The sequence below is a fragment of the Populus alba genome, chromosome 5 (genome assembly GCF_005239225.2).
Source record: "Populus alba chromosome 5, ASM523922v2, whole genome shotgun sequence".
NCBI lineage: Eukaryota > Viridiplantae > Streptophyta > Magnoliopsida > Malpighiales > Salicaceae > Populus > Populus alba.
The window spans coordinates 22,827,562-22,850,504 of NC_133288.1; the positions used below are offsets into that span (position 1 = coordinate 22,827,562).

General features: G+C 36.1%; 4 protein-coding genes across 10 annotated transcripts; 2 read left to right on the forward strand and 2 right to left on the reverse strand.

Annotated features, from left to right (window-relative positions):
* Positions 1-422: 422 nt before the first annotated feature.
* LOC118061909 (F-box/kelch-repeat protein At5g42360) lies at positions 423-3,150 on the reverse strand. The gene is made up of 2 exons (XM_035075530.2): positions 2,959-3,150; positions 423-2,479 (listed from the first exon to the last, which is right to left on the reverse strand). The coding sequence occupies exon 2, from the start codon at positions 2,393-2,395 to the stop codon at positions 650-652; it is 1,746 nt and encodes a 581-aa protein (XP_034931421.1). The 5' UTR covers positions 2,396-2,479; positions 2,959-3,150; the 3' UTR covers positions 423-649.
* Positions 3,151-5,951: 2,801 nt separating this feature from the next.
* Positions 5,952-8,759, forward strand: LOC118061906 (uncharacterized). The gene is made up of 9 exons (XM_035075528.2): positions 5,952-6,126; positions 6,262-6,288; positions 6,367-6,446; positions 6,582-6,654; positions 6,899-6,956; positions 7,593-7,644; positions 7,795-7,819; positions 7,923-8,014; positions 8,474-8,759. Exons 1-9 carry the CDS (start codon positions 6,025-6,027, stop codon positions 8,523-8,525), a joined length of 561 nt encoding a protein of 186 aa, XP_034931419.1. The 5' UTR covers positions 5,952-6,024; the 3' UTR covers positions 8,526-8,759.
* Positions 8,760-9,478: 719 nt separating this feature from the next.
* Positions 9,479-11,905, reverse strand: LOC118061905 (probable protein phosphatase 2C 27). The gene is made up of 4 exons (XM_035075527.2): positions 11,517-11,905; positions 11,244-11,444; positions 10,927-11,132; positions 9,479-10,404 (listed from the first exon to the last, which is right to left on the reverse strand). Exons 1-4 carry the CDS (start codon positions 11,718-11,720, stop codon positions 9,846-9,848), a joined length of 1,170 nt encoding a protein of 389 aa, XP_034931418.1. The 5' UTR covers positions 11,721-11,905; the 3' UTR covers positions 9,479-9,845.
* Positions 11,906-15,896: 3,991 nt separating this feature from the next.
* LOC118061903 (glutamate receptor 3.3) lies at positions 15,897-22,427 on the forward strand. Of its 7 annotated transcripts, none has more exons than XM_035075523.2 (8): positions 15,902-16,930; positions 17,240-17,755; positions 17,886-19,228; positions 19,311-19,588; positions 20,325-20,356; positions 20,456-20,862; positions 21,248-21,722; positions 22,134-22,427. In XM_035075523.2, exons 2-7 carry the CDS (start codon positions 17,488-17,490, stop codon positions 21,716-21,718), a joined length of 2,799 nt encoding a protein of 932 aa, XP_034931414.1. In that variant the 5' UTR covers positions 15,902-16,930; positions 17,240-17,487; the 3' UTR covers positions 21,719-21,722; positions 22,134-22,427. The 7 variants fall into 7 exon arrangements, with proteins under 7 accessions (XP_073265625.1, XP_073265624.1, XP_034931414.1 ...); XM_073409522.1 differs by having other exon boundaries at positions 17,245-17,755; XM_035075524.2 differs by having other exon boundaries at positions 17,296-17,755.
* Positions 22,428-22,943: the final 516 nt, after the last annotated feature.

A 22,943-nucleotide genomic window follows, 5' to 3' on the forward strand; every position in this document is an offset into this window, starting at 1 on the left:
AGCCTTATTTTTTATGGAAAAATTCAAGCATAGATGAAGTACTGATTCAACGAGCTCGACTCGTATAGATACGCAGACTTTGGTCTCGAGGCTGGATCGAAAGTCTTGGATCTTTAAAACTGTGGATACAATTGTCATCATGCGTTTCATGTAGTAATTTAATACCAGTGGCCTGTGGATGAAAACTTCCGTACTAGAGCTTGTCATACAGTCCTATTTTAACATAGAAAAACAGAGCCTGTTTCAAGGAGCAGGTTCTACAAATCAATTGTCCACCCTGCTAGCGCAAGGCTTTCCCTACGACTGCCAGTTTGCCGCCATAAATATTCATTGTTCAAGCATGAAATCAGCATCAGCAAAGAAGCAAAATGAAAGGTCAAAATGATATCTTCAGAATAAACTCCACCTAATTGGAAACTGGATGAACAAGAAAACAAATTCATTATTAATGAACATAAACAAGCTCAGGAATACAGGATGAATCGTATAAACAGTGGTGAAGAAAATGCACAGGTGAAAGCACCAGCAGGCAAATTGATTGTCCAAAGAATTAAATATGAAATTCGGGGGTCACAATCTGTGCTCAAAATCTGGTGTGGCTAAATAAATGTTTAAAATTCTCTACACAAATCAACATTCAACAAGGACCTCAAAGATACAAGACAGCCAATGATTTAGTCATGCACGAGGAAGCGTCAAATTCATGAGTCATGTGATTCCTAGCAATGTGGCTCCAGTTTGTCCCCGTGTCAGACACATCACATACAGTCAAGAAGTCCAACACTTGACCAAAAATTTTGAACATTTCAACCCCAAATATGAGGTTTTTATCTGCAACAAATGCAGCATTCCAATCCATTGGAGCATCGGGATGTACTGAAACTTCAGTCCAGTTAAGATACATGAGATCTAGCTCCCACAATTTTCTAACAGCCTTGTTTCTCTGGCCGATTTGACCATCCCCTTCACACCAGGAGACTGAAAGCATAAATAGCTGGCCATTACAAGATACAAGTTTAGGGTAATACTCTTGAACACGAGGAGGGAATGGAGAGGATTGGATTGCCATCCAGAAGCCCCTTTCAATGTCATATCCCATGAGCTTGTCTGTCTCAGAGTAAACATAAAACATCCCATTGCAAATAACTCCAGAACAAACAACCCCAAAATCCATAGGCAACCTCTGGATTTCTGTCCATTTATTTGTTATGGGATCATAAATTTCTCCAGAATCTAGTGGCTCGTCCCAGGATCCAAGACCCCCTACAGCAATCAATACAAACCTCTTGCAGTCCTTCATATTTGATTGACCACTTTTTTGTCTGGTGAACTTGTGTGACTTTCTATTGGGCAATGATGAAGGCTCATATTCATCAAAAGCATTTCTATATTGTCGTCTTAGTGAAAACCTGTGAGGGTCCTCATAAACATCTGATACCCCAGCAATACGTGACCTAGGGAAACGTCTTTCTTGTCGTTGTTGATGACTGTGAACCACTGAAAAGTCTGAACGTACCTCAGAAATTCCTAAAACAGGCATTGATCTTGCATACCTCATGGAAGCAATTTTACGCCAAGATTTAGTTAAAGGGCTAAAAGCCCACACCCCTTTGTGTGTCCTGAATGAGCTCCTATCCACTCTCCCAAAGTGAGTCAAGCTAGAACAACCACCAACAACATAAATATCATCTTGAAAACTGGCAACAGAAAACATGAACCTTCCTTTTAGAATGTCAGAATCAATCCTATGCCACTGGTCCTGATACACATCCAATGCATATATATCCCCGGAACAATATCCATCTTTAACAGCGCCAAACAAAAACAGCCATGGATTCAGATATGGACCTTCCCGTCTCAACTGCAGGAACCGAGGGGTGGTAGTCAAGTATCTCCATTTCTTGCATACAAGGCGGGCATTCATCAGACTGGTCAATGGGAGTCTCACCAAGCATAATTCCAGTACGTCATCTGGAAGAAACATATGCAACCTGCTATTTTGAATTAAATCTTCAAGCTCTAAATCCTTTCTACTGTTTTTCTTCCAAAACTTCTCCCTCATCCCATATGAGAAACAATCGAACCCTGTCTCCTCATTACCACATATTGGTCTATATCCCTTTCCTTCTTCACTAGCACTTGATGACCTCCTCCTACCGCTCGGATCCACAAATTCCTCACCTGTGTCAGCACCAACTTTGCAACCCCCACCCATACCATACAAAGTAAGACATTTCAGCGAAACTCCCCTTGAATCATCCTCTTCCTCTCCTTCACCTCTATGATTCTTCTTCCTCAACTTCTGGCTAACACTTCTAACTAGCCGTTGAGACACACTCAAAGCCTCCAATTCCCGGCGAACAGATGCCTCTCCCGTTAATCTCTCGGAAAACATTCCGTCCCCGTCCTCTACTAGTTTCCACACAACAATTTACACCCCGTAACCATCTTGAAAGCAGCATCACTCACCTTCTATCATCTACAAAAAAAAAAAAAAAACCCAACAAAGATCATCCCCGGGCAGCCTCATAGAACAAAAGGAACAGCAAAAACTATATAAAAAAAAATGGCGACTTTCCTTCAATTTATCAGATCCATAACATGATTTTTCAACAAATCATATCCTATATCAGTAAAAATCATCACCATAAATCATCGAAAAGATTATATAAACTAAAGTCCACAACTCGCAGGTAAGCCTTGCTGCAGCTTTTTAAATAAAAACGCAAAACCCACCATATTTTCAAAAACAAACCTGTAGGCAACACCAATTATAGAAAACACAAGCCTGAAAAAAAGGGAAGTGACCCATTTGAAAGACAAAAAGGGAAAGCTTAAAACATCCATTATTAGCATGAAAAAAGTAACATTTTTTCCTCCATTTTCTCAGTAATCAAACACCCATACCAACACTATAAACGAAATTAAAAGCCAAGAAACAGAGAGTACGTTACTTACATTGCAAACAGCAGGAAAAAAAAACAAATCCCTGTAATTTGAAAATGCGAGGTGAAGGAGGAATGAAGTGAAGGAAGTAACAAAGACTTGAGAGATTTAGAATTTGTATCCACCAAAAAAAATTTGTTTTTAAGTTTTTATTTTTGTTGGTTGGTCTGCATTGAGTAAAGCGACCCCTCCACTCCGCTTTTTTGCTTACAATACTAATTTATTTCAAAAAAAATAAAAAATAAAGCAACGCATCACCTCTTTTCTTTCCCATTTATCATTCTTTCTTTTGTTTTAAAAATAAAATAAAAATAAAAAGGATATATTTCTTTATTTTACAATAAAGATTTAATCTAAAATTATTTTCAAAAACAATTTTTTTATATATTTTATTTTTTTATAATAAAAAGGATATATTTCTTTATTTTACAATAAAGATTTAATCTAAAATTATTTTCAAAAACAATTTTTTTATATATTTTATTTTTTTATAACCAAACACATTTTTATTTTTATATGTCTATCACTCCTATTTTTAGTATTTAGGTATTTCAAATCTGTTATTAAAATGGATTTATGTTATTTTTTTATTTTTATATCGAATACATATTAACTAATCACAACTGAAAATCATCTCATAAAAAATTTATTTATATTTTAATTTTAATTTCTCCTCCTAAATTTATTTGTAGTGTTTCTGATTTATTTTATAATGCGGACACCAATCAAAAGCGATGCGTTAATTTTCGGAGCGGAGTTATGATTTGGTGGAACCTTGAGCTCAAGGGTGACCGTATATCTTTAATCCGAGCCGTTGATTATGTGACTAGGATCTCGAGGGGAGCTGTGTTTGATTGGTTTCGAATGTGGCGTGCGGCTCGGGGTTCAATGAACGAATTGATGGGGGGTGTGGAATACGACGTCGTGGAGGAACTGTTGTGTGTGTGGTCAGTTTTTTTGGGTAGGTTGGTGGTGTGGACCCCATGAGGTGTCTCTTAAAGAGTTAAAGTCAAGAGGCTGATTGATTATGCCATCACCTACTTCCATTTACTCTCTGCGTCATGGCTCTCACTACTTGCTAAAGTTAGCCTGAGTTAGTTATAGCTTAGTCCCTATAGTTTCATAAGAATAATTGACTAGTCCTTGTAATCTTAAAACCTATATGCTTAATCCCTTTGTTTTCAATTTTACATATAACTTAGCCCCCTTTGTCAATTTCATTTCGTGTTCTTTTTCTGGTTTATTTTGCTTTTTTATTTCTTGTAAAAAGAACAATAAGAAAAGAAAAGTAAGAGGTTGGGAAATCCGAATAAAAAACGAAAATGCTAAATTCAGGATGGTTAATTAACACATGCTATAAAAGAACTAAAAAACAGCACAAATTCTTTTTATACAACTACACAGTTATAAAATTATTAAAAAAACAGCACGATTTGAAAACAACTTTATTAAAAATAATGATTATGATTATTGTACTATACTATTATTTTCAATAGTAGTTATTTCAAAACACATGTTTTATTTAAATCAATTAACATGTCTATAAATACATTTAAAATCTTATAAATAATTAATGGTTTAAAAGATAATATTCAATACTAAAATATGAGAAAGAAGATAAACTCATGCGAGGGAGAGAGGATAGGAACAGAAAAAAAAAATAGCTAACAAGTGATTACTCTGTTTTTAATATAGTCGGTGTTATTAAAAAGATCCTAATTAGATGATTTTAAAAATACTTTATAATAGCATTAAAAAAATTGTAATTAATTAGAAATTTTGTTTAAGGCTGATTAAAGAACCGTATTAAAGAATAATGGTCGTATATAAAATTAATAGTTAAAATTCGTTAGTGTTTAAATATTTTATTTTTTATAATTTTATTTTATTTTTCTAGAAATTTTAGTGAATTTTTTTGCAGTACAGTGAAAAATCATCTCTTCCCTTTTTTTCAAGTTATTACATAAATAGGGTCTGACATCCATCCAATGAACTGTACGATCTTTAATGATGTCTTGCAGGGACCTAACTCTCTCTGACAACAAAGGGAAACTGTGCTGTCTTGTTAATTGATCAACATGCATGTGCACAACTCTTCATTTCAAGCACTGGAGTGATAGTTGGATAGCCACTGGGAAAGGAGAATATCTATTTTTCAAAAGGGAATTTATAAAAAAAAGGTGATAAGTATATTTTAATGCAGCATCATGACTTGGAAACTTGGAGAGAAAATGACGACCCACCTTGCCTCCTGCTCTTTTGGACCACATGGATGGACTTTCCTTGTTCATGTACAATCCCCGTTTTCCCCAATGCCAGCGTCCATTTTCCTAAAACGTCACAAAATTTATGCCTATAATCTGTTGCTGTAACTCCCCACCACAGTGCAAAAATGGATAAACATAAATATCCACGATCTTAAGCTATAAATCCAAAAAAAATTGTAGATAAAAGAACGGACTTATGCAATGTCCTGCCTGATTTTAAAAAATCCGTAGTAAATCAAGTTACTAGTCAATATTAACTCTTAAAATATAAATGATATGGTTTTGGATTATGTCGACTCAATTTAGATCAACTTGATCAACTCATAATCTAGATTTTAAATCAAATAATAAATCAGACTGGTTTTATAACCATGATCGAGTATAATTTAATGAATTTCACTATATTGATTCTTAGTTTAATTTTTTTCAAGAAAAAAATAAAAAAAATATCTAATTTAAAATATACTTTAAGTATCATCAAAACCTAAATGATATTTGATTTGATTTTTTTTTTTTATTTTTACCAATCCAGCCTGTGATACAGAAGGATTTTATAACCACAATCCTGTCTGATTTTACAACCACAATTCTTAATTTTTTTTGTTTTTTCAAGAAAAGGTGAGAAGAATATCGGGCCTTGAAGTCCAATCCACAATCCTAGTCTATGCTGGCCTCATGGGCCTGGACTTCTAATCTTGACACTGGACTATGTTTAAGACGCTTTCCTTAAATTAGACTCACCAGTCCACAAGGAACAAGAGACCAGAGAGAGAGGTGCGATCGGAAGAGACGAAGACTAAGAACGATAAAAATGGCAGAGTCGACGGCGTGGCTTCTGACGATACTCGTCGTTTTGACATTCACAGTTGTCTCAAGCATCGATGACAAATGCGCTGCTTGTAATGCCGTTGCGGTACTTTCCTTTATTTCCTTTAGATCCTCCAATTCTCTCTGTGCTTTACTCGATGATCATTAGGGTTTGATTATCAACTAATCATCCTTCCGAGCTTAATTCATCAACTGAATGCTGTGATCATCGATTTTTCAGGAAGAGATAGAGAATGGGCTTTCCAATGTAAGGATTTTAGTCTTATTTTCTTTCAATTTTCTAAGCTGTGCTTCATTTCTCAATGGTTTGGTAATTATTGTGTAGGAAAAACCGAGGAATCATTTGGATTTGAGACACAGATTGGATTCTAAAGGTCAACGTAAAGGAAAAGTAATTGATTACAGGTAAAGCTTCAATATTTCCTTTCAACTTTAAGTTATCTATTCCGATCCGTGCCATATAGTGTATTGTCTGCCTGGGGCGCATTGTCATGTAAATGTTGCTAATTTTTTTATGATTGTGTTTTTGTTTTGGGACAGAGTTAGTGAGCTTAGGGTCGTTGAGTTACTAGATGGGCTTTGTGATAAAATGCAAGATTACACTCTTCAGAAGGTAATTATCGGTTGAATTGAGCTCTTCATCGGTTGTGTTCTTTGCTTTGGATGCATGGTTGATGTATTACTTCTGATTTTTTTAGTCGGAGACATTTGTGCTTGACTATTTGTAGTTTCTGTTTACAGTGATGTCTGGTAATCCTTAATCATGTTGCCATTAAATATTATCTTTGCAGCTGCATGTTTATTTATTTCATGTCCTCTTGCAAGCACATTCATTATTTGTTTCATTATTTTGGCAGGTGGATTCGAAAAGATATGAATGGGTTAGAGTGGATAGCTGGGACAATCTTGCAATTAGTAAGTATTTAATAATATTGCCTGTTCTTAACAATATTCTTGTCTCTTGTTGTGGCTTCTGTGCATTAACCAATTTGTCCCCGGTTTTCATGATGTTCCTCCATTTCTTAATTCAACTTGATGTCTGATTTGATGTCATGCTTTTTGTGCGTTCATTTAGTTTCAAATGGGCTATGTTTGATAAAGAGAATGTAAAATGATAGTAGGACTAGGACTACTATCTTACTCTTAGAATAGGATTGGTAGCTTAATTGTGAAGTGCAACTAGCCTTAGATTAATAGATGTGAGTTTAAGATTTGGTGGGAAGCTGAAAACAAAGATCTTGATCACCCCATAACAGAATGGGAATTCTATTTAAGCAGAAGAGCCGTATCCTTGCTCTGGTGAGTTTGTTTTCCTTTTTAGGAGAATGGGATGGGAACACCACAAAATTTCTTATCCTTGCCTTTCTAGGAAATTGGAATCACTTCCTTTTCCCACAAATTGGCTCACGCTTATTAGTTGTGATGCCAATGGTTGGCCCTAACTCAGCATTTTTGCTATATGTTCTTTGTTTCTGTGTCTTCGAACTTTTATTTTCAACTGAAACTACTACAAATTTTTTAAGTTTTCTTTCTATTTTTATCTTTTGATAGACAAGCAAGAAGCCAAGGCATATTCAAAAGATATATCATCTTATTGTGGAAGGTGAGATGAAATGTTTTGATTATCCCTCTATTTTCACTCATTGCAAAATACGCATATGATTGTGTAATTTGTGCTTATATTCAAAGGATGGCAAATGCCAGCTAGTGTATGGTTTACCAAAGTCTAACCTGTATGTTTAAAATGGGACAGGTTATTGGAGGAAACTGAAGATGAGGTGAGTTTTCATATCCTGCTTAGCCATTTCTTAGTTAACTGGTTATTTATGTTGTTTATTACAGGGTGACAATTCAGGCTACTAAGGATGGTTAATATTGCAGTTGGCAGAACGGATAAAGAAAGGATCTGTAAAAGTAGGAGGTGTGAGCAAGATTTTATGCCAGGATTTGAGCAAGCACTGTAATATGTCCAGGTAACGTTGAATCTAAAGTCAGGTTTATGTACTTTAAGCAAAATAGCTGGTTGCAAGGATAGTTACTATCAATCCCTGGGAACTTGGCTTTAAAGAAGCACCAAGTTGTGTTGTGACCTAACTCGGAAGTATCAATTAACCATTCACTGACTTGAGTGGCTTTCTCAATCAAAGTCATATTGGGCCCGTGCACCTCCTAAACGAGAAAATACAATTTGCACCTTGGTATTGCCTCAATTTTGTTTTGTTTGTTGATTGCAAGTTACTTGATTGCAGTTTAGTCATGCATGATTACTGGTTGAGAAAATAAAATTTGCACCTGCGTCTTTCCTCAATTTGCCTGTTGATTGGAAATAACCTGATTCCAGTTTAATCATGCACAGCTATTGTTTGTCAAACCTAAAAGAGGCGCCATGCTCTCATTTATATTTTAATTCAAAACTTTATTGGTTTATGCAGTGACTCCCATCAGGCGGACGCTGATGATGATGAACCAGATGGAGAACTCTGAGTAACTCCTATGATTTTGAATCGATCACTCGTGGGAAAGTTTTTCCAAACTTGACAGCCTTGTTTACAGTGCTGAATTGTGCCCGGGATTACAACCCCACAATTTTTCTCCAACAAATGGGCAGGCCTTGTATCAGTGTTTTGGACCCAAAACATAGCAATAACAATCGTGAAAGAGGACAAACACATTGATTTCGATTTCTTTTTCTTTGTCAAATATGACTTGTTAACTTCACCTTGTTGCGTCCTGTTTTGAATCTCTCTTTCGATTTGTGGCTTCCACGGAAAAGAAACCGCCACCTGGATCAAGAAAGCATCGGCACAGGTGAAGCAGGTGTACCTTAAGGTTCAAGATTTTCATTATGATGGGACAGCTTTGGACCTTTGGTATCCCATATTCACATTAAAAACCTGAAATCATGCTATTCTTCTCGACATCGATGTGAGTGTACTGCTCTCCTCCTTTTCCGCTTACAAAAACTTGTATCGAGAAGTTTGAAAACTGGGAAAGTTGGTGGAAAGGGTTAAACTCAAAAATTACAGCAGTTTTTATTTTAATACGAAATCCCATTATTTAAAATTGTGTTTGGTTAGTATCTAATTGATACACAAGTAACGAAAACGACGTAAATAAATCTATTTCCAGGACATTAATAATAATGTGAATTTTTGTCAAAGATATGTTCTCTCGGTCTTCAGGTACCCAGTGAGTCTGAACTCGTTTCATGTTTTCCATCAGCTATTTATTTTCAGGCAATCAATATCTGCGAGTCTGAACTCGTTTCATGAATCACCCCCACTAGTAGCATAAAAGGACAGGCTGGATGATAATTGATAAGATGAGCTTATGAGAGCTGCGGCTAGTCATGATCAAGTCAGTTTTGAAGGCAACACAATCCAAAAAACATCAGAGTTATCTAACAGAATGTTCGACGCAAAACAAGTAAGCAGGCATCCATGGAAATCCCTCATAATCAATTAATTCATTGAATGACAACACAGAGATAAACGATTTAAAAGTGGAGTGTTAGATCACAACTCTCATTTTCCCCCAAATTATGTACAACGTAGAAGAAAAGAATGAGAGGGAGGTGCATGCAACTAAGAAGTTGAACAACGAACTCCAAATGGAACAACATAAATTATATCAGATGTACAGGGTTTTGAAACTCCAAAGAATCCATGCCATATTTATTCCCTGAAGAAAGCTGAATGTCAGCCATGGCCTTGTGGATATCAGGAGCAGCCCGGAGAGAAAGATGTTCTTACCTGTTCCAACCTTGAATGTATTTGTACAGACGTCATCAAACCATCAGTTTTTTCATGAGTTACTATCCAGAACACCCTTTAGTAAGTTCAAACCTTCAGCTGATATACTCCTCCGAACTCGGGATTGCGGGATTTCTATCCTGGGGGGTGGATCCGGGGAGAAACAGATAACAATCACTGTTAGATTATCACATGCATTGCGTCTGAGTGCCTCCCTGACCAGCTCTCTTGAGCATCTTTCAGGATCATTATGGAGCATCAGTTCTTTCCTAGAAATTGCCACAGCACACTGGCTGCTCATTACATCCCACAGGCCATCGCAGCCCATGATCATGAACTCATCTTCCTCAGTCAAATTTGTCTCTCGCAATTCAGGCTCAGCACTTAAAGGGCAGGCTGAACCTTTAGGGCCCTTCATGTGCCAGTCTCCGAGGGCACGTGCAACAGATAATTGGCCATTGAGGTAGTCATCATAAATGACGCCACCAAGTTTCTCAATTCTTAGTCTCTCTGATGTGCAGTTAGGTTTGTGGTCTTTGGACATCTCAATTGCTCTACCTCGCCTCCCCAGCACTGCTCGACAATCTCCAGCATTGGCAACTATTAATGTCCTGCAAAAGAGTAGAATTATTTCAGAGAAATGAAACCTCAAAACCTAAATGAGATCCAGAACCTGGAGACCGATGTAAACTTATCAGAAAGACGTGTCTGCACACAGGAGTTCCCAAGAGGATGGGGCAGCAGACAAACATAACAAAAGGCCCTTGTTTCAATATCTATTTTGACGCTATGCAACACTTAATCTTCAAAGTGTAAAGGTTATTTATTTGTATTGCACTGATAAACCCAGCTCAACTTGATCCAAAAGTACAGTCAGATCTACTCTACCTCACTCCAATTTCTATCGCCATCTCCAACTCTACCACTGTCCAACTTTTTCCCTCTCCTTGTTACCTTACAGGTGCGCTCAACAAAACAACTAAGCAATCCTCAAATAAAGTGCTTGTAAAGGTGAATGACAAACTGTTGAATAAAAGGAAGCTTGGGAGCTACACCTTAGTCCCAAAAAAGAAATTTTTGGCAACAATATCCTACTACATATTCTGTATCTAAAAAGGATACATCCCTCTTACCTTCCAAATATAAGAGCAATTAGTGCGGTGGTGCCAGAAGAGATATCAAGTGCACTATCATCTGCAAATGCATAATCAGCTTTCACAAAAGCACTCTTAATAGCCTTCTCCACACAAATCGGAAAATGGGAGTCCTCGACTATAAACCTCAGAATATTATTTTTCACAAACAATGCCGCATCTGTTCCTCCATGCCCATCAAACACCTGCCCACAAATTCCAATTAAAATCAGCCCAGAACACATTTCCAGCAAACTTATCAACATAATGAAATTCCCAGTCACCCAGAGATCAACAGGATGTTTTGAAATACTCACCCCATAAAAAGCTCCCGGAGAAGGGCAGGTGGCGGTGGCATCTAGATGATCAACAAGATTATCTATACAAACATGTTCATCTTCCATGTACTGTTTAGGCCCTCCTTCAGCACAACTTCCCGATCGAAACAACGGTAAAAAATCCGTTCTTTCATCAGCCGGTGAGTTACTAACGACGACCACAACCCCAACATCAAGCGCCTAAACAAAAAATCAATCAATTCATGATTATTGAAAAAAAGAATTAATTTTTAATTTTTTTTCTAAATTTACCAGATCAGCGGCGTTGAGCAATCGGGTGGAGTCCATACTTTGACGGAGATGTCGTGGAGGTTTCCCATTGGTGGATTGTTTAAGGCTGTCTAAATTCTCAGCGTTTTGATTTTCCGATACATTAGTGCTGCTGTTGTTGTTGTCTTTGTTGTAACCGCCTTCTAGTACCGTAAACGGTGGCGAAAAATCCATGCCCGCTGCCATATCTTCTTCTCGATCATAAAAAACAATAATTCAACGGAGGTGATGATGGCTGTAAAAACCCTAGAAAGGAAAGGAGATGAATTCTTGAGAGAGGAGGGGGGGGGCAAGAAAAGTTGAAGAAAATGGATGACGATGGAGGGGAAAGTTTGAGCCTTTGAGGAGAGAGAAAGAGAGTTAAGGATGTTGGTGTTTGGTTGGATACTGGCGATTCCAGGTGATCTGGTGGATCTAACTAGCTGTCCGTGTGGAGATTTGATTTACGACACGTGGTTTGTTTTGGTTGGTGAGTTTTCTGTATGGATGCATTGTTATTTTGGTAGTTCGTGGATTGGTGCCTCCATCGTGTCCCAGCCGTTGGTCTCTCAACTGTTAATAAGCTATTTCATTATTTCATCTCTTTTTTTTTTTTTTTTCTTTTAACAATTTTCTTTTTTATATTTTTTTGTATTAATGTTAATATTCGAGTTATCTTGCGCAAACCACAACTAATCTCACATATTCTAAAGTTAATAATTATATAAACCTCTAGTAATCTGAGATTTATGAGACTCGAACTGGTGATCTTTAATAAGCAAATTTAAAACTTGATTAATAAAACTACATCTTAAAAAAAAATTATATTTTTTTATTGGTGAAGGCTTGATTTTTTTTTTTGTTAATTGTTATTTAATAGTATTAAAAAAAATTGTAATATTACAACATCATTGTTGAATGTTATCACTTCGAAATTTGCAATATTTTTTTATGGTTAGATTAATTTGTGCATTAATTAAATAGTATATCTTTTATTATATTAAATAAGATTTCAATACAAATTTTAAAATTTGAATTCAAAAACTCAAGAGATGTGTATTTTGTGTTTTAAGCATTGAACATGTGATTATGCTGAGAAATTTTATGGTTGCAAGAGATAAATACAAGCAGTAAAAAAATAATTTTAAAATAAATTCTTAGTTAAAAAAATAGAATTTTTATCACTTTTCAATGGGACTGGATATGAATGTTTTATTCTTTGTATCTGTCTCGTATTAAACTCTTGGTATTTTAAAGACTACATCACAAATAAACAAACAATAATTGAAAGTAGCGATTAAACCTTGAGTTTGTGCTTTTGTATCGTGTTACAATTGTTTTTTATAAGATTTTTTAAAAAAATATATTAAAATATTTTTTATTTTTAATATCATAACATTAAAACTATAAAAAAATATTAATTCAATATTTTTCCAAGCCGTACATATTTTTAAAATATAGTTCTAAAACCTAAATAAACAAGTAGATCATAGACTTATTGACAAACAAATAGATCATGAATGGATTGAAATTACATATAAAATTAAAACTCATCAATGTTTTATTGTGAATTATACAAAGTAAACATTTTAGTTTTTTTAACCAGGATTCTTTTAGAATTATCCCTTAGAGTCGGGAGTGTTATGGTCTTTCTATAATATGAAAAAAAAGGTTGGCGCATGCATCTTTTAGACAGCATGTGCAACGCCTCTTGGTAGCCTTACATGACAGTGTTCGAAGCATTACACCGCTCTATAATGGCGTGCTTGCACTTGTTGGCATGCATGGCACAAAGGAGTTCCGATAATAATTTTTCTTCCCCTCCATCTTTTCTCTCTCCTCCACCATAAAAGTTGTGTTGACCATGCAAAGTTGCAAAGTGGTACTCAATCATTTAATTGTATTGAATTCAACTTATTTGTTTTTTAATTTCATCAATTGACATATAATATTTTTTTATATGTTTTTTCTATCAAATTTAATTGTCATTCTTTTGATTTCTATTTATTTTGCTTTTAATTTTTTTTGAATGAATTTCATTTTTCGATTTAATCCCTAGTTATTTTATTATTATTTTTTTAATTTGATCCTCATTCTTGATTGCAATTCCTTTTATTTTGAATTCTCTTTTGGATTAATTGTTTTTTTTTTCAATTTCTTCCCTTATTGTTTAATTTCATTTAATTTTCATGTGTATATTTAGTGCCTTTATTTTGTCATGCTTTTAAGACCTGCCCCGGGAGTTCACCCCCATTATGTCTCGAATTACAGGCTGGGTTGAGTAACCATTGTTAACAGGGGTTAATCGAATTTTTTATCGTGTGGGAAGTAAAACCGATATTATCTTGATAAAAAAACAATAGAAAAAAAAATCATCAGGCACTGACATGATTTTTTTTCTTAACTAATACTTGATTTTTATTATGCTAACAAGTAAGAATGAAAAAAAAAAAAATGGAGAAAAGATTCAATTATGATCCTCCTTTTCTTATTAGTTTTTTTTTTTTGTTTTTGATTGTTGTTTGGATTTTTTTTTTTCAATTTCATCTATTTTCATTTGATTTTCATTTGTTTTTATATTAAACATAGTACTCATCCTCTTGATTGTTTCTTTTTTTATATTTTTCTTGTTTTGTTTAGCTTTCAATTTTTCCTCTCAACATTTGATTTTTTTTCATACTTAGTTCTTATTTTTTTAATTGCAAATTTTATTTATTATTTTATTTAATTTTCAATTTCATCCCTCAACATTTTATTTCATTTGTTTTTTTATCCATTTTTGGTTCTTATTTTTTCTAGTTGCTTTTTTTTTTAATTCTATTTTTTCGATCAAGTCCCTCATTATTTTTTATACCAAATTTAATTTTTATTGTTTTGATTACTATTTGTTTTCTTTATAGTTTTTCATAGTTAAGAATTCTGTTTAAGGTTTTTATTTTTATTTTTGTATGATCATCTTGGTTTCATAATTACAGTTGCTTGTTTTGAAAAGTAGCTTAATTTAATTTTTTTTTAATTTTTAATTTTATCACTTGATATTAGACTAATGAGCATTAAGTTTTTTTTTTTTTTTTCCCTTTCTTTTCTCTAAAGTTATTCCAATAACAAGTTAACCTAAATTACCTTAAATTATTATCTTTTAAATATTTTTTTTTTAGGAAAAAATTCACCCGACAGAAATCCAGTGCTCCTCTCTTCTCTCTCTCTCTCTCTCTCTCTCTCCCTCTCTCCCCCTCTGTCTGTCTGTCTGTCTCTGTGAAAGTGAAGAATGGTATAATTGCTGTGATTATAATGAGGTGGTTGCATGGGCCTTTTCTTTTGCTAATTATGGAAGGGATTGCCGACGGCTGCAATAATTGTTTCAGGCCCGTGCTATGCTCGCCAAGTCACCATCTCCACAGCCAGAGTAACGTTAAGATGAAGTCGCCCTCATGCTTCTTACCATGCGCTCTTGCATGATTGTCATCCATCAATCATTTGTCACCATCATGCCATGGCTTGAGGCCTGGGCCTGACAATGACATCCAGTCACAGATCCAATTCGCGGGGTTACCATCACACGGGCTTTACCGAAGACGTGAAAGAAGCCCAACAGAATCCAACTCGGATCCAACTTGCCCACGTGAAAGAAACAGGCGGACCGACAAACCACTTCTCATCGTCACCTCTTTCTTGCGACGCCTTACCTCCAGCCATTCCTTCTTTTAGGGGTCTTGTGCCTGTCACCCTCTGCAACAACAACAATACAAAAATTATCATATACCATTTTGTTATAAATATATTTAATTAAATATATAAAAATAAATTTAAAATAGATTTATGTTTTTTTCTAACAATTTATTATATATCGTCTTTGTCATAATTGTCTTAATCACTGTATTTTCTTTTTTAAAATATATTATGTTATCTTTGTCATAATTGTTTTAATTAATCACTCTATTCTTTTTTAAAAATATCAAAGACATGCTATATGTTGTTTTAATTCAATGTCGAGCTGGTGTTGTCGGCAGTGGTCTTGGCAATGTTTATTTTCATGTTACTGCATGGTGCAAATTAATAATGTTTGTTTAATTAACACATAATGTAATTTTATATAGATTCCACTACAAATTCTTTTTTAATTATAAAAAAACTATAATTTATAATTCTTTTAAATTTATTTTTTCAAGCTATTATATATATCACAGAACCACACGACACTTTTAAATTTATAAGATTATCCAATATTATTTTACTCGATCGTCTGTCTCGCTTGGATGAAATGTTCAGCCAACAGCATACAATGATTGGCCTGCGACAGTGATATTGCCTACGAGTCAGATAAGAAGAGCGGATATTTTCAAGAATTAATGTGGAATCTTTACATCCAAATTATTGAGCAGAAGCAGCCAAACCAGCTGGGGAAAAGAGCAGAAGGGACAGTGGCAGAGTTTTCCTTCAAGCTGCAGATCACCCCAGAAGCCATAGCTCTCGAGTCTTTGCTATGGCTTCAAAAACAACGACCACCATTCACTGGTGGGGTTGGAGTGGAATATCACCAAGTAACAGAGGTCACGATGGCGACATCAAAAGAAGGATTATATGCTAATCAACTCGTATCCATACACAGACTGCTTCCACGCGTTTTCACTTTACATGCATGTTGGGCTTCACCATGCTTGCCTTTTGATCCTAGATCCTCACAATCTAATATTCCATAACCAGACTTTATTCTTTCCTTCATCAAATCCATAACATTCCATCAAGGCATCAAGAACCCCGTTTACATGTTATTCTTTGTACGTGAGTGCCATAGTCATGCAAGCACGTGACTACTGGAACACTGCTAGCTTATGATCAATTGGTTATCTTAGATCTGATCCAATTCTCTCTTCAAACCTAGTTTTTAGCCATAAAATATAATATAATTTATGTTACTGTACTTAATGCCAAGTTGTTTCTAAACCCGTCTTTTCATTGAAAAACACTGGCGAAACCCTTGTCAGCAACAGGATTTACCAATCCAGAGTTAAGACCTTGAGCATATTTATTAGTGGGAATCCACCAACTAAAGTCAAGCAACAATCAATTTGCAATATTTATTTTCTTTAGAAAAAAAAAAAAAGGTGTAGCATGACAAGAATTCTTCTAGCACAACAAAACTATCAACTACAAAGGGATTCTTCACATGTTAACCTCAAATTTCAAACATGGAAAATTAAAAATGTAGGCAACTTGTCTCTCTCAGCCACATCCAAAGTAAACTCCAAAACGATGCCTTCCGCCCATGTGAACAATGAGTCGAGTACTACTTTTGTTCAAAGCATTTAATTCCCATTCCACATCGAAGAAGAGACTATTGACCCAAAAAGAAAGTTTGGTGTGAATATTGGTCTTCCACTCAACTCTCATGTTGGACTTGGATTCTCTTTTTTCAGGTCAGTCTCTGTTGTTGTATTGGCTGCATCCTCTTTCCCTTCATTTTTCATTGAATTTGATCAAGGGTTTTTTGATAGCATCATAAATTTGTTTTTAGCTCTCGAAGAACTATTCTTGGCTTCATCAATGGGATTTTTCCTGGCAATTTCTTTAACATGGGCTTTTTTTGGGATTTTTCTTTGTTTTACTTAAAGAGAGAAGAATCTTATTCCTGCTTCTGCTAGCTGGATGTCATTTCATAGCTTAGGCTCATTGCTGTGGCTGGGTTGATGCTTTGGCTTGGATTCTAATGCTTTGTTTTCTCTCAGCACAGAAGCACGTGTTTCAGCGTTTGACTAGTTATTTAAGAACTCGATTTTTGCAGATTTCTTGCCCATTTGCATAAAGGGACCAATGCTTGCTTGTTAAGTGATTTTACTCGTGTCTTTGAAATTTCTGTTGTTAAAGCTTCTGATTAAGGTCTGGTTTTGTTACATACGGTTCAAAGCCCTTCAGAATCAATTTTGTGCCGGCGGATTCGTTTTGGAGGGGAAGATAATTGTGCTATTGAATTGAAATGAACGCGGTTAGGTTTGCTTTGTGTCTTTTTCTCTTCTGTGTGCTGTTTTCATCAAGTGGATATAGTAGGAATGTGAGCTCAAGGCCTGCCGCTGTGAATATTGGAGCTATTTTTACCTTCGAATCTACGATTGGAAGAGCTGCCAAGATTGCTATCCAGGAAGCTGTCAAAGATGTGAATGCAAATTCTAGCATTCTGCATGGCACCGAACTCAAAATTCACATGAGAAACTCTAACTGCAGTGGGTTTCTAGGCTTGGCTGAAGGTAATTTACCAATACTTCTTCCCCTTATGTTATCAATGTCAGTTGATGATTATACTTTGTGTGTTTAGCTGCCTATCATGGACAAGATAGGGTTTTTAATTATTTACTCAAATCATCATCTTTGTGACAGGTTTGAAGTTCACGGAGAATGATGTCATTGCCATTATTGGCCCGCAATCTTCTGTTGTTGCCCATATTATATCCCATGTCGCTAATGAACTTCAAGTTCCCCTATTGTCATTTGCAGCAACAGACCCCACTCTGAACTCGCTGCAGTTCCCCTTTTTTGTTAGGACCACGCAGAGTGATTTCTACCAAATGGCGGCAATATCAGAGGTAGTTGATCATTATGGTTGGAAGCAGGTGACTGCCATTTTCATTGATAATGATTATGGACGAAATGGCGTGTCAGCTCTAGGTGATAGACTTGCAGAGAGACGTTGTAGAATATCTTACAAGGTGGGGATTCCCCCGGATTCTGGAGTTAATAGGGGTGACATCACGGATATTCTTGTTAAGGTCGCGTTAATGGAATCTCGGGTTGTAATTGTCCATGTGTATCCTGACATGGGTTTCAAGATCTTTTCCATGGCAAACCATCTTGAAATGATGGGTAATGGGTGGGTATGGATTGCCACGGATTGGCTTTCGTCTGTTTTGGATTCTGCTTCACCTCTCCCATCAGAGACCATGGACTCAGTGCAAGGGGTTCTTGTTTTGCGTCAACACACACCAGATTCAGATAGAAAGAGAGCCTTTTCCTCTAGGTGGCACAAATTGACTGGTGGTTCTTTGGGGCTGCATTCTTATGGACTCTATGCTTATGATTCTGTCTGGCTAATTGCGCATGCTCTTGATGCATTTTTTAACCAGGGTGGTATAATCTCATTTTCTAACGATTCCAGGTTACCTTCTGGGGAAGGTAGTAGTCTCCACCTTGAGGCAATAAGCATCTTTGATGATGGAAAACTTCTGCTGAATAACATATTGCAGAGTGATTTTGTTGGTTTGACGGGCCGTATTAAGTTTGGAATAGACAGATCTCTTATTCTGCCCGCATATGATGTCATTAATGTTATTGGAACTGGGTATAGACGGATTGGTTACTGGTCCAATTATTCTGGTTTGTCTATCACGCCTCCTGAGACACTTTATACAAAGCCACCAAATCGTTCAAGCTCAAACCAGAATTTGTACAATGCCATTTGGCCTGGGGATACATTGCTTACGCCACGTGGATGGGCTTTTGCTAACAATGGGAAGCAACTGAGAATTGGTGTGCCAATTCGGGTGAGTTTCCGAGAATTTGTATCGCAAGTACAAGGGACAGATACATTCAAGGGTTTCTGCATAGATGTTTTTACAGCTGCTGTAAGTCTATTACCATACCCTGTTCAATATCAGTTCATCCCCTTTGGAGATGGTAAAGAAAATCCAAGCTACACAGAGCTGGTGAATAAGATCACGACGGGTGTGAGTGCATAGTAAAGTTGTTTGCACTTCAAGTTTAAGTCCATGCATTCCAGTGTTTGACTCATTCATATTCTTGTTGCAGTTCTTTGATGCTGCTGTTGGTGATATTGCCATTGTAACCAAAAGAACGAAAGTCCTTGATTTTACGCAGCCATATGTTGCGTCTGGATTGGTTGTTGTGGCCCCATTTAGGAAGTTGAACTCTGGAGCCTGGGCTTTCCTGAGGCCATTCAGTGCCCGTATGTGGATTGTCACTGCTTGTTTCTTCCTTGTTGTTGGCTTGGTTGTGTGGATTCTGGAGCATAGGATAAATGACGACTTCAGGGGCCCTCCTAAAAGACAAATAATAACTGTTTTATGGTGAGCTTTTAAATTATCATCTCATTTTGGCTGTTGGTCGATAAAGATCTTTGACATTATTTATGTTAAAGAAGACAAAGGAATTACTTCTTTGGGTTTTTTTTGGGTGCTTAGTTGCCCAAGGGACGTACTGAGGATGCCATATCCCTTAAAAAAACAAAACAGTTATGAAAGCAAATAAGAAACAAGTTCTTCCTAAATGTTTTTTTTTAATACGTTTCGTGCTTACATACTTGACATGGAACTTTCCAATTTCAGTTCATATTGTTTTGGCTCGTTCCTTGTTTAAGAAAAACACAACACATTGGAGGACAGAGGAAAAAAAAGAACAAAAAGGAAAAACTTCGAAGTAACAGTCACTGTGAAATTCTTCAGAATTCAAGAAAAGAGAAATGTTTCCTTGTATCTGCATGCACTGTTTCTTAAATTTTAAATTTATCATTCTCGCATCTGTGTCTGCCATTTCTCAGTTACTGCTATAAATTTTTCGTTTCTGTTTTTTCTTTTTTCCTTTTTCTTGTAGGAAGTAATTTGATTTCTGTACCATGCTGTTTTGCTAAAATTATGTACTTGTATGCTTGCAATTGAAGCACCCTTTAGTAAAGCTGACTTTATCATATGAGGGTCAGACCTCGGATAATATATCACTAATGCAATAATGATGTAATCCCAAATAACATTTTGCAAGTACTCAAAATGATCATTGCCTGATCCGTTTCTTTCTTAACCCTTGCAGGTTCAGCCTCTCAACTCTATTTTTCGCTCATAGTAAGTGGAAATCAGATTCTTGCCCAGATTCTATGCTTATCTTGGGTCGTATGGAGTCATCATTAATTTGATTGAGTTGGTTTCCTATACCTTTTGCAGGAGAAAACACTATGAGCACCCTTGCGCGGTTTGTGCTACTTATATGGCTCTTTGTGGTCTTAATAATCAACTCAAGCTACACTGCAAGTTTGACTTCAATTTTCACAGTGCAGCAACTATCTTCTCCTATTAAAGGAATTGAAAGCTTGAAGGAAAGCAATGAGCCTATAGGATACCAGGTGGGTTCGTTTGCTGAATATTATTTGAGAGAGGAAGTTGGAATATCTAAATCTAGGCTTGTTGCCTTGGGATCACCAGAAGCATATGCTAATGCACTCCAACTTGGTCCTGAAAAAGGGGGTGTTGCTGCCATTGTTGATGAACTTCCTTATGTGGAACTTTTCCTCTCAAGGCAGTGCACATTCAGGATTGTTGGTCAAGAATTTACAAAAAGTGGCTGGGGTTTTGTGAGTACCTGCTTCCTGGTTCATCTGTTCTTTTCTCACTCTAAAAAGCAAAGCATTACTGCATTAGATCTAAATAAAGAATACATGTTCCTGTGTTGCATAGATAGGAATGAAAAGTTCTCTATTCGGAGTGGATTCACCAAAAAAGATAAAATTTCCAAAAAAATATGTCCATACAGTGAACCAACATTTTAATATGCTTATTTCACACAATTATTAGCCTCAAAATTATCTTTCTATACAAGCATGATTGCTCATCCTTGATCCCTTGACATATAACGCCGTGGCAGTGCATTTTACCATTATAAATAAGCATCCTGTCAAGGGAATGGTTAGTTCCACCACTGATTCTCTCCTCTGCTCATTTGTGTTTGCCAAAACCCAGGCGTTTCCAAGAGACTCTCCCTTAGCTTTGGATATGTCAACTGCAATTCTAGCACTCTCAGAGAATGGTGATCTCCAACGGATCCATGACAAGTGGCTTACGCAAAGCACATGCAGTTCAGAGACATCTGAGCTTGAATCAGATAGACTTCACCTCAAGAGCTTTTGGGGCCTCTTTCTCATTTGTGGTCTAGCTTGCTTCATTTCCCTCCTCATACACTTTTACCTGATTGCACGCAAGTTATATCACGCCACCCCTGAAGAATCTCCATCTGCTGGTCAAGGTTCCTCGCGTTCTAGGCGTCTTCATAGACTATTATCATTAATGGATGAGAAGGCTGGCCAAGAAAAGAGTGCAGTTAAAAGAAGGAAGTTGGAAAGATCATTATCCGAGAATGATCGGGACTGTGAGTTGGGGAGGAATCCCATGAGGAAAGAAACAGAAAGGATGACCGGAACAACATCAACTTAAGCAAGTAAGCTTGTCAACCCACATCTTTATCTTTTGAGAGTAGTAATCTATAGCTTGAAAGCTTCTTCTTCTTCTTCTTGTTTTTTTTTTTTTTTTTTTTTTTGGGGGGGGGGGGTGGTGAGGATCCCAAAAAAGGGTGTTAGTTTTCCATTTCGATGACTGCGTGAATATTGAAGTAGTATAAAATTATATTTACTGTCTTTCTTGTTTAGAATTTTCATTTTTTCTTGTAAATAGAAATGTTTAGCCTATCGAATTATTCACAAATAAGCTTTTAAGTAAAAAAATTTAAATGGATCTCTTTACTAACTAACAAGTTTTCAACTAACAAAAGACTGACATTTATCCAATCCCTTGACGTGATGCTATGAATTTATATCAGCCTATCTAATCTCCTTTTGACGTTGAATTACAGATAAAAGAAAACACAACACCTTTGGCCCTCCGTTTGAGTTGGACCTGGAAACAAAGTACTCAATATTCATTTAGCAGTACAGATTTTGATTCCATGAGCATTAGCAACGTGCCTTTTTATCAGAATGTTATCTACCTCTTTCAAATCAACATCAGTTCATGTATCAGTTTCACTGAAATTTGCTGAATGTACATGGAGTGTTGCATTGCTAATTTCTATCCCAGAAGCCTGTGTCAAATTACAAAGAAAGGAAATGTTGGAATTTTAATGTTAACAGATGAAGAAGAATGTTCATATTGGCTCTCTCTACACTCTTACTTTGCCTTCTTATTTCACTTGATAACCTTCCTGTTTAACCATCAATCATGATTCTTGGATTTCCCTCAGCATTCGTGGACTTCCTTATGATCTCTCCGTTTTGAGTATTACCAAAACTTATGAATTCAATCTACAGACTTTGTGCTTCAGGTTCTTCGAGTTGCCGGTCTGATCAACCCCCCCATCCCACATACTGTTACATTTACATGCTTAGAAACTCGTATATTTCTGCACATTACCAGCATACTATATATAAGTTTGCAAAAGCAAAAACAAAAATTCCATGCATGATATCATATAAGTTTGTCCTTTACCGTATTCTATGGTTACGTTCATGCTCCCTACCGATTGTTGATTTTGCTCTAATATTCAGCAAAATGAGTTTTGCTAGAAAAAAGAAAAAGAAAGGAGAAAAGCAAAGGAATAAAGTGCAAGAAGAGCACAACTTTGAGGACGTGGGATTATGCTGCAAATACAGAGAAGAAATAAATT

Coding starts and splice junctions, on each gene's coding strand:
- LOC118061909 (XM_035075530.2), bottom strand. CDS start 2,395: ATGTTTTCCGAGAGATTAACGGGAGAGGCATCTGTTCGCCGGGAATTG.
- LOC118061906 (XM_035075528.2), top strand. CDS start 6,025: ATGGCAGAGTCGACGGCGTGGCTTCTGACGATACTCGTCGTTTTGACA. Junction 6,447..6,581: donor GGAAAAGTAATTGATTACAG/GTAAAGCTTCAA, acceptor GTTTTGGGACAG/AGTTAGTGAGCTTAGGGTCG. Junction 7,820..7,922: donor TGGAGGAAACTGAAGATGAG/GTGAGTTTTCAT, acceptor TTAATATTGCAG/TTGGCAGAACGGATAAAGAA.
- LOC118061905 (XM_035075527.2), bottom strand. CDS start 11,720: ATGGCAGCGGGCATGGATTTTTCGCCACCGTTTACGGTACTAGAAGGC. Junction 11,445..11,516: donor TGCTCAACGCCGCTGATCTG/GTAAATTTAGAA, acceptor TTTTTTGTTTAG/GCGCTTGATGTTGGGGTTGT. Junction 10,405..10,926: donor ATTGCTCTTATATTTGGAAG/GTAAGAGGGATG, acceptor ACTCTTTTGCAG/GACATTAATAGTTGCCAATG.
- LOC118061903 (XM_073409523.1), top strand. CDS start 17,488: ATGAACGCGGTTAGGTTTGCTTTGTGTCTTTTTCTCTTCTGTGTGCTG. Junction 19,229..19,310: donor TGAATAAGATCACGACGGGT/GTGAGTGCATAG, acceptor TTCTTGTTGCAG/TTCTTTGATGCTGCTGTTGG. Junction 20,357..20,455: donor AACTCTATTTTTCGCTCATA/GTAAGTGGAAAT, acceptor TACCTTTTGCAG/GAGAAAACACTATGAGCACC.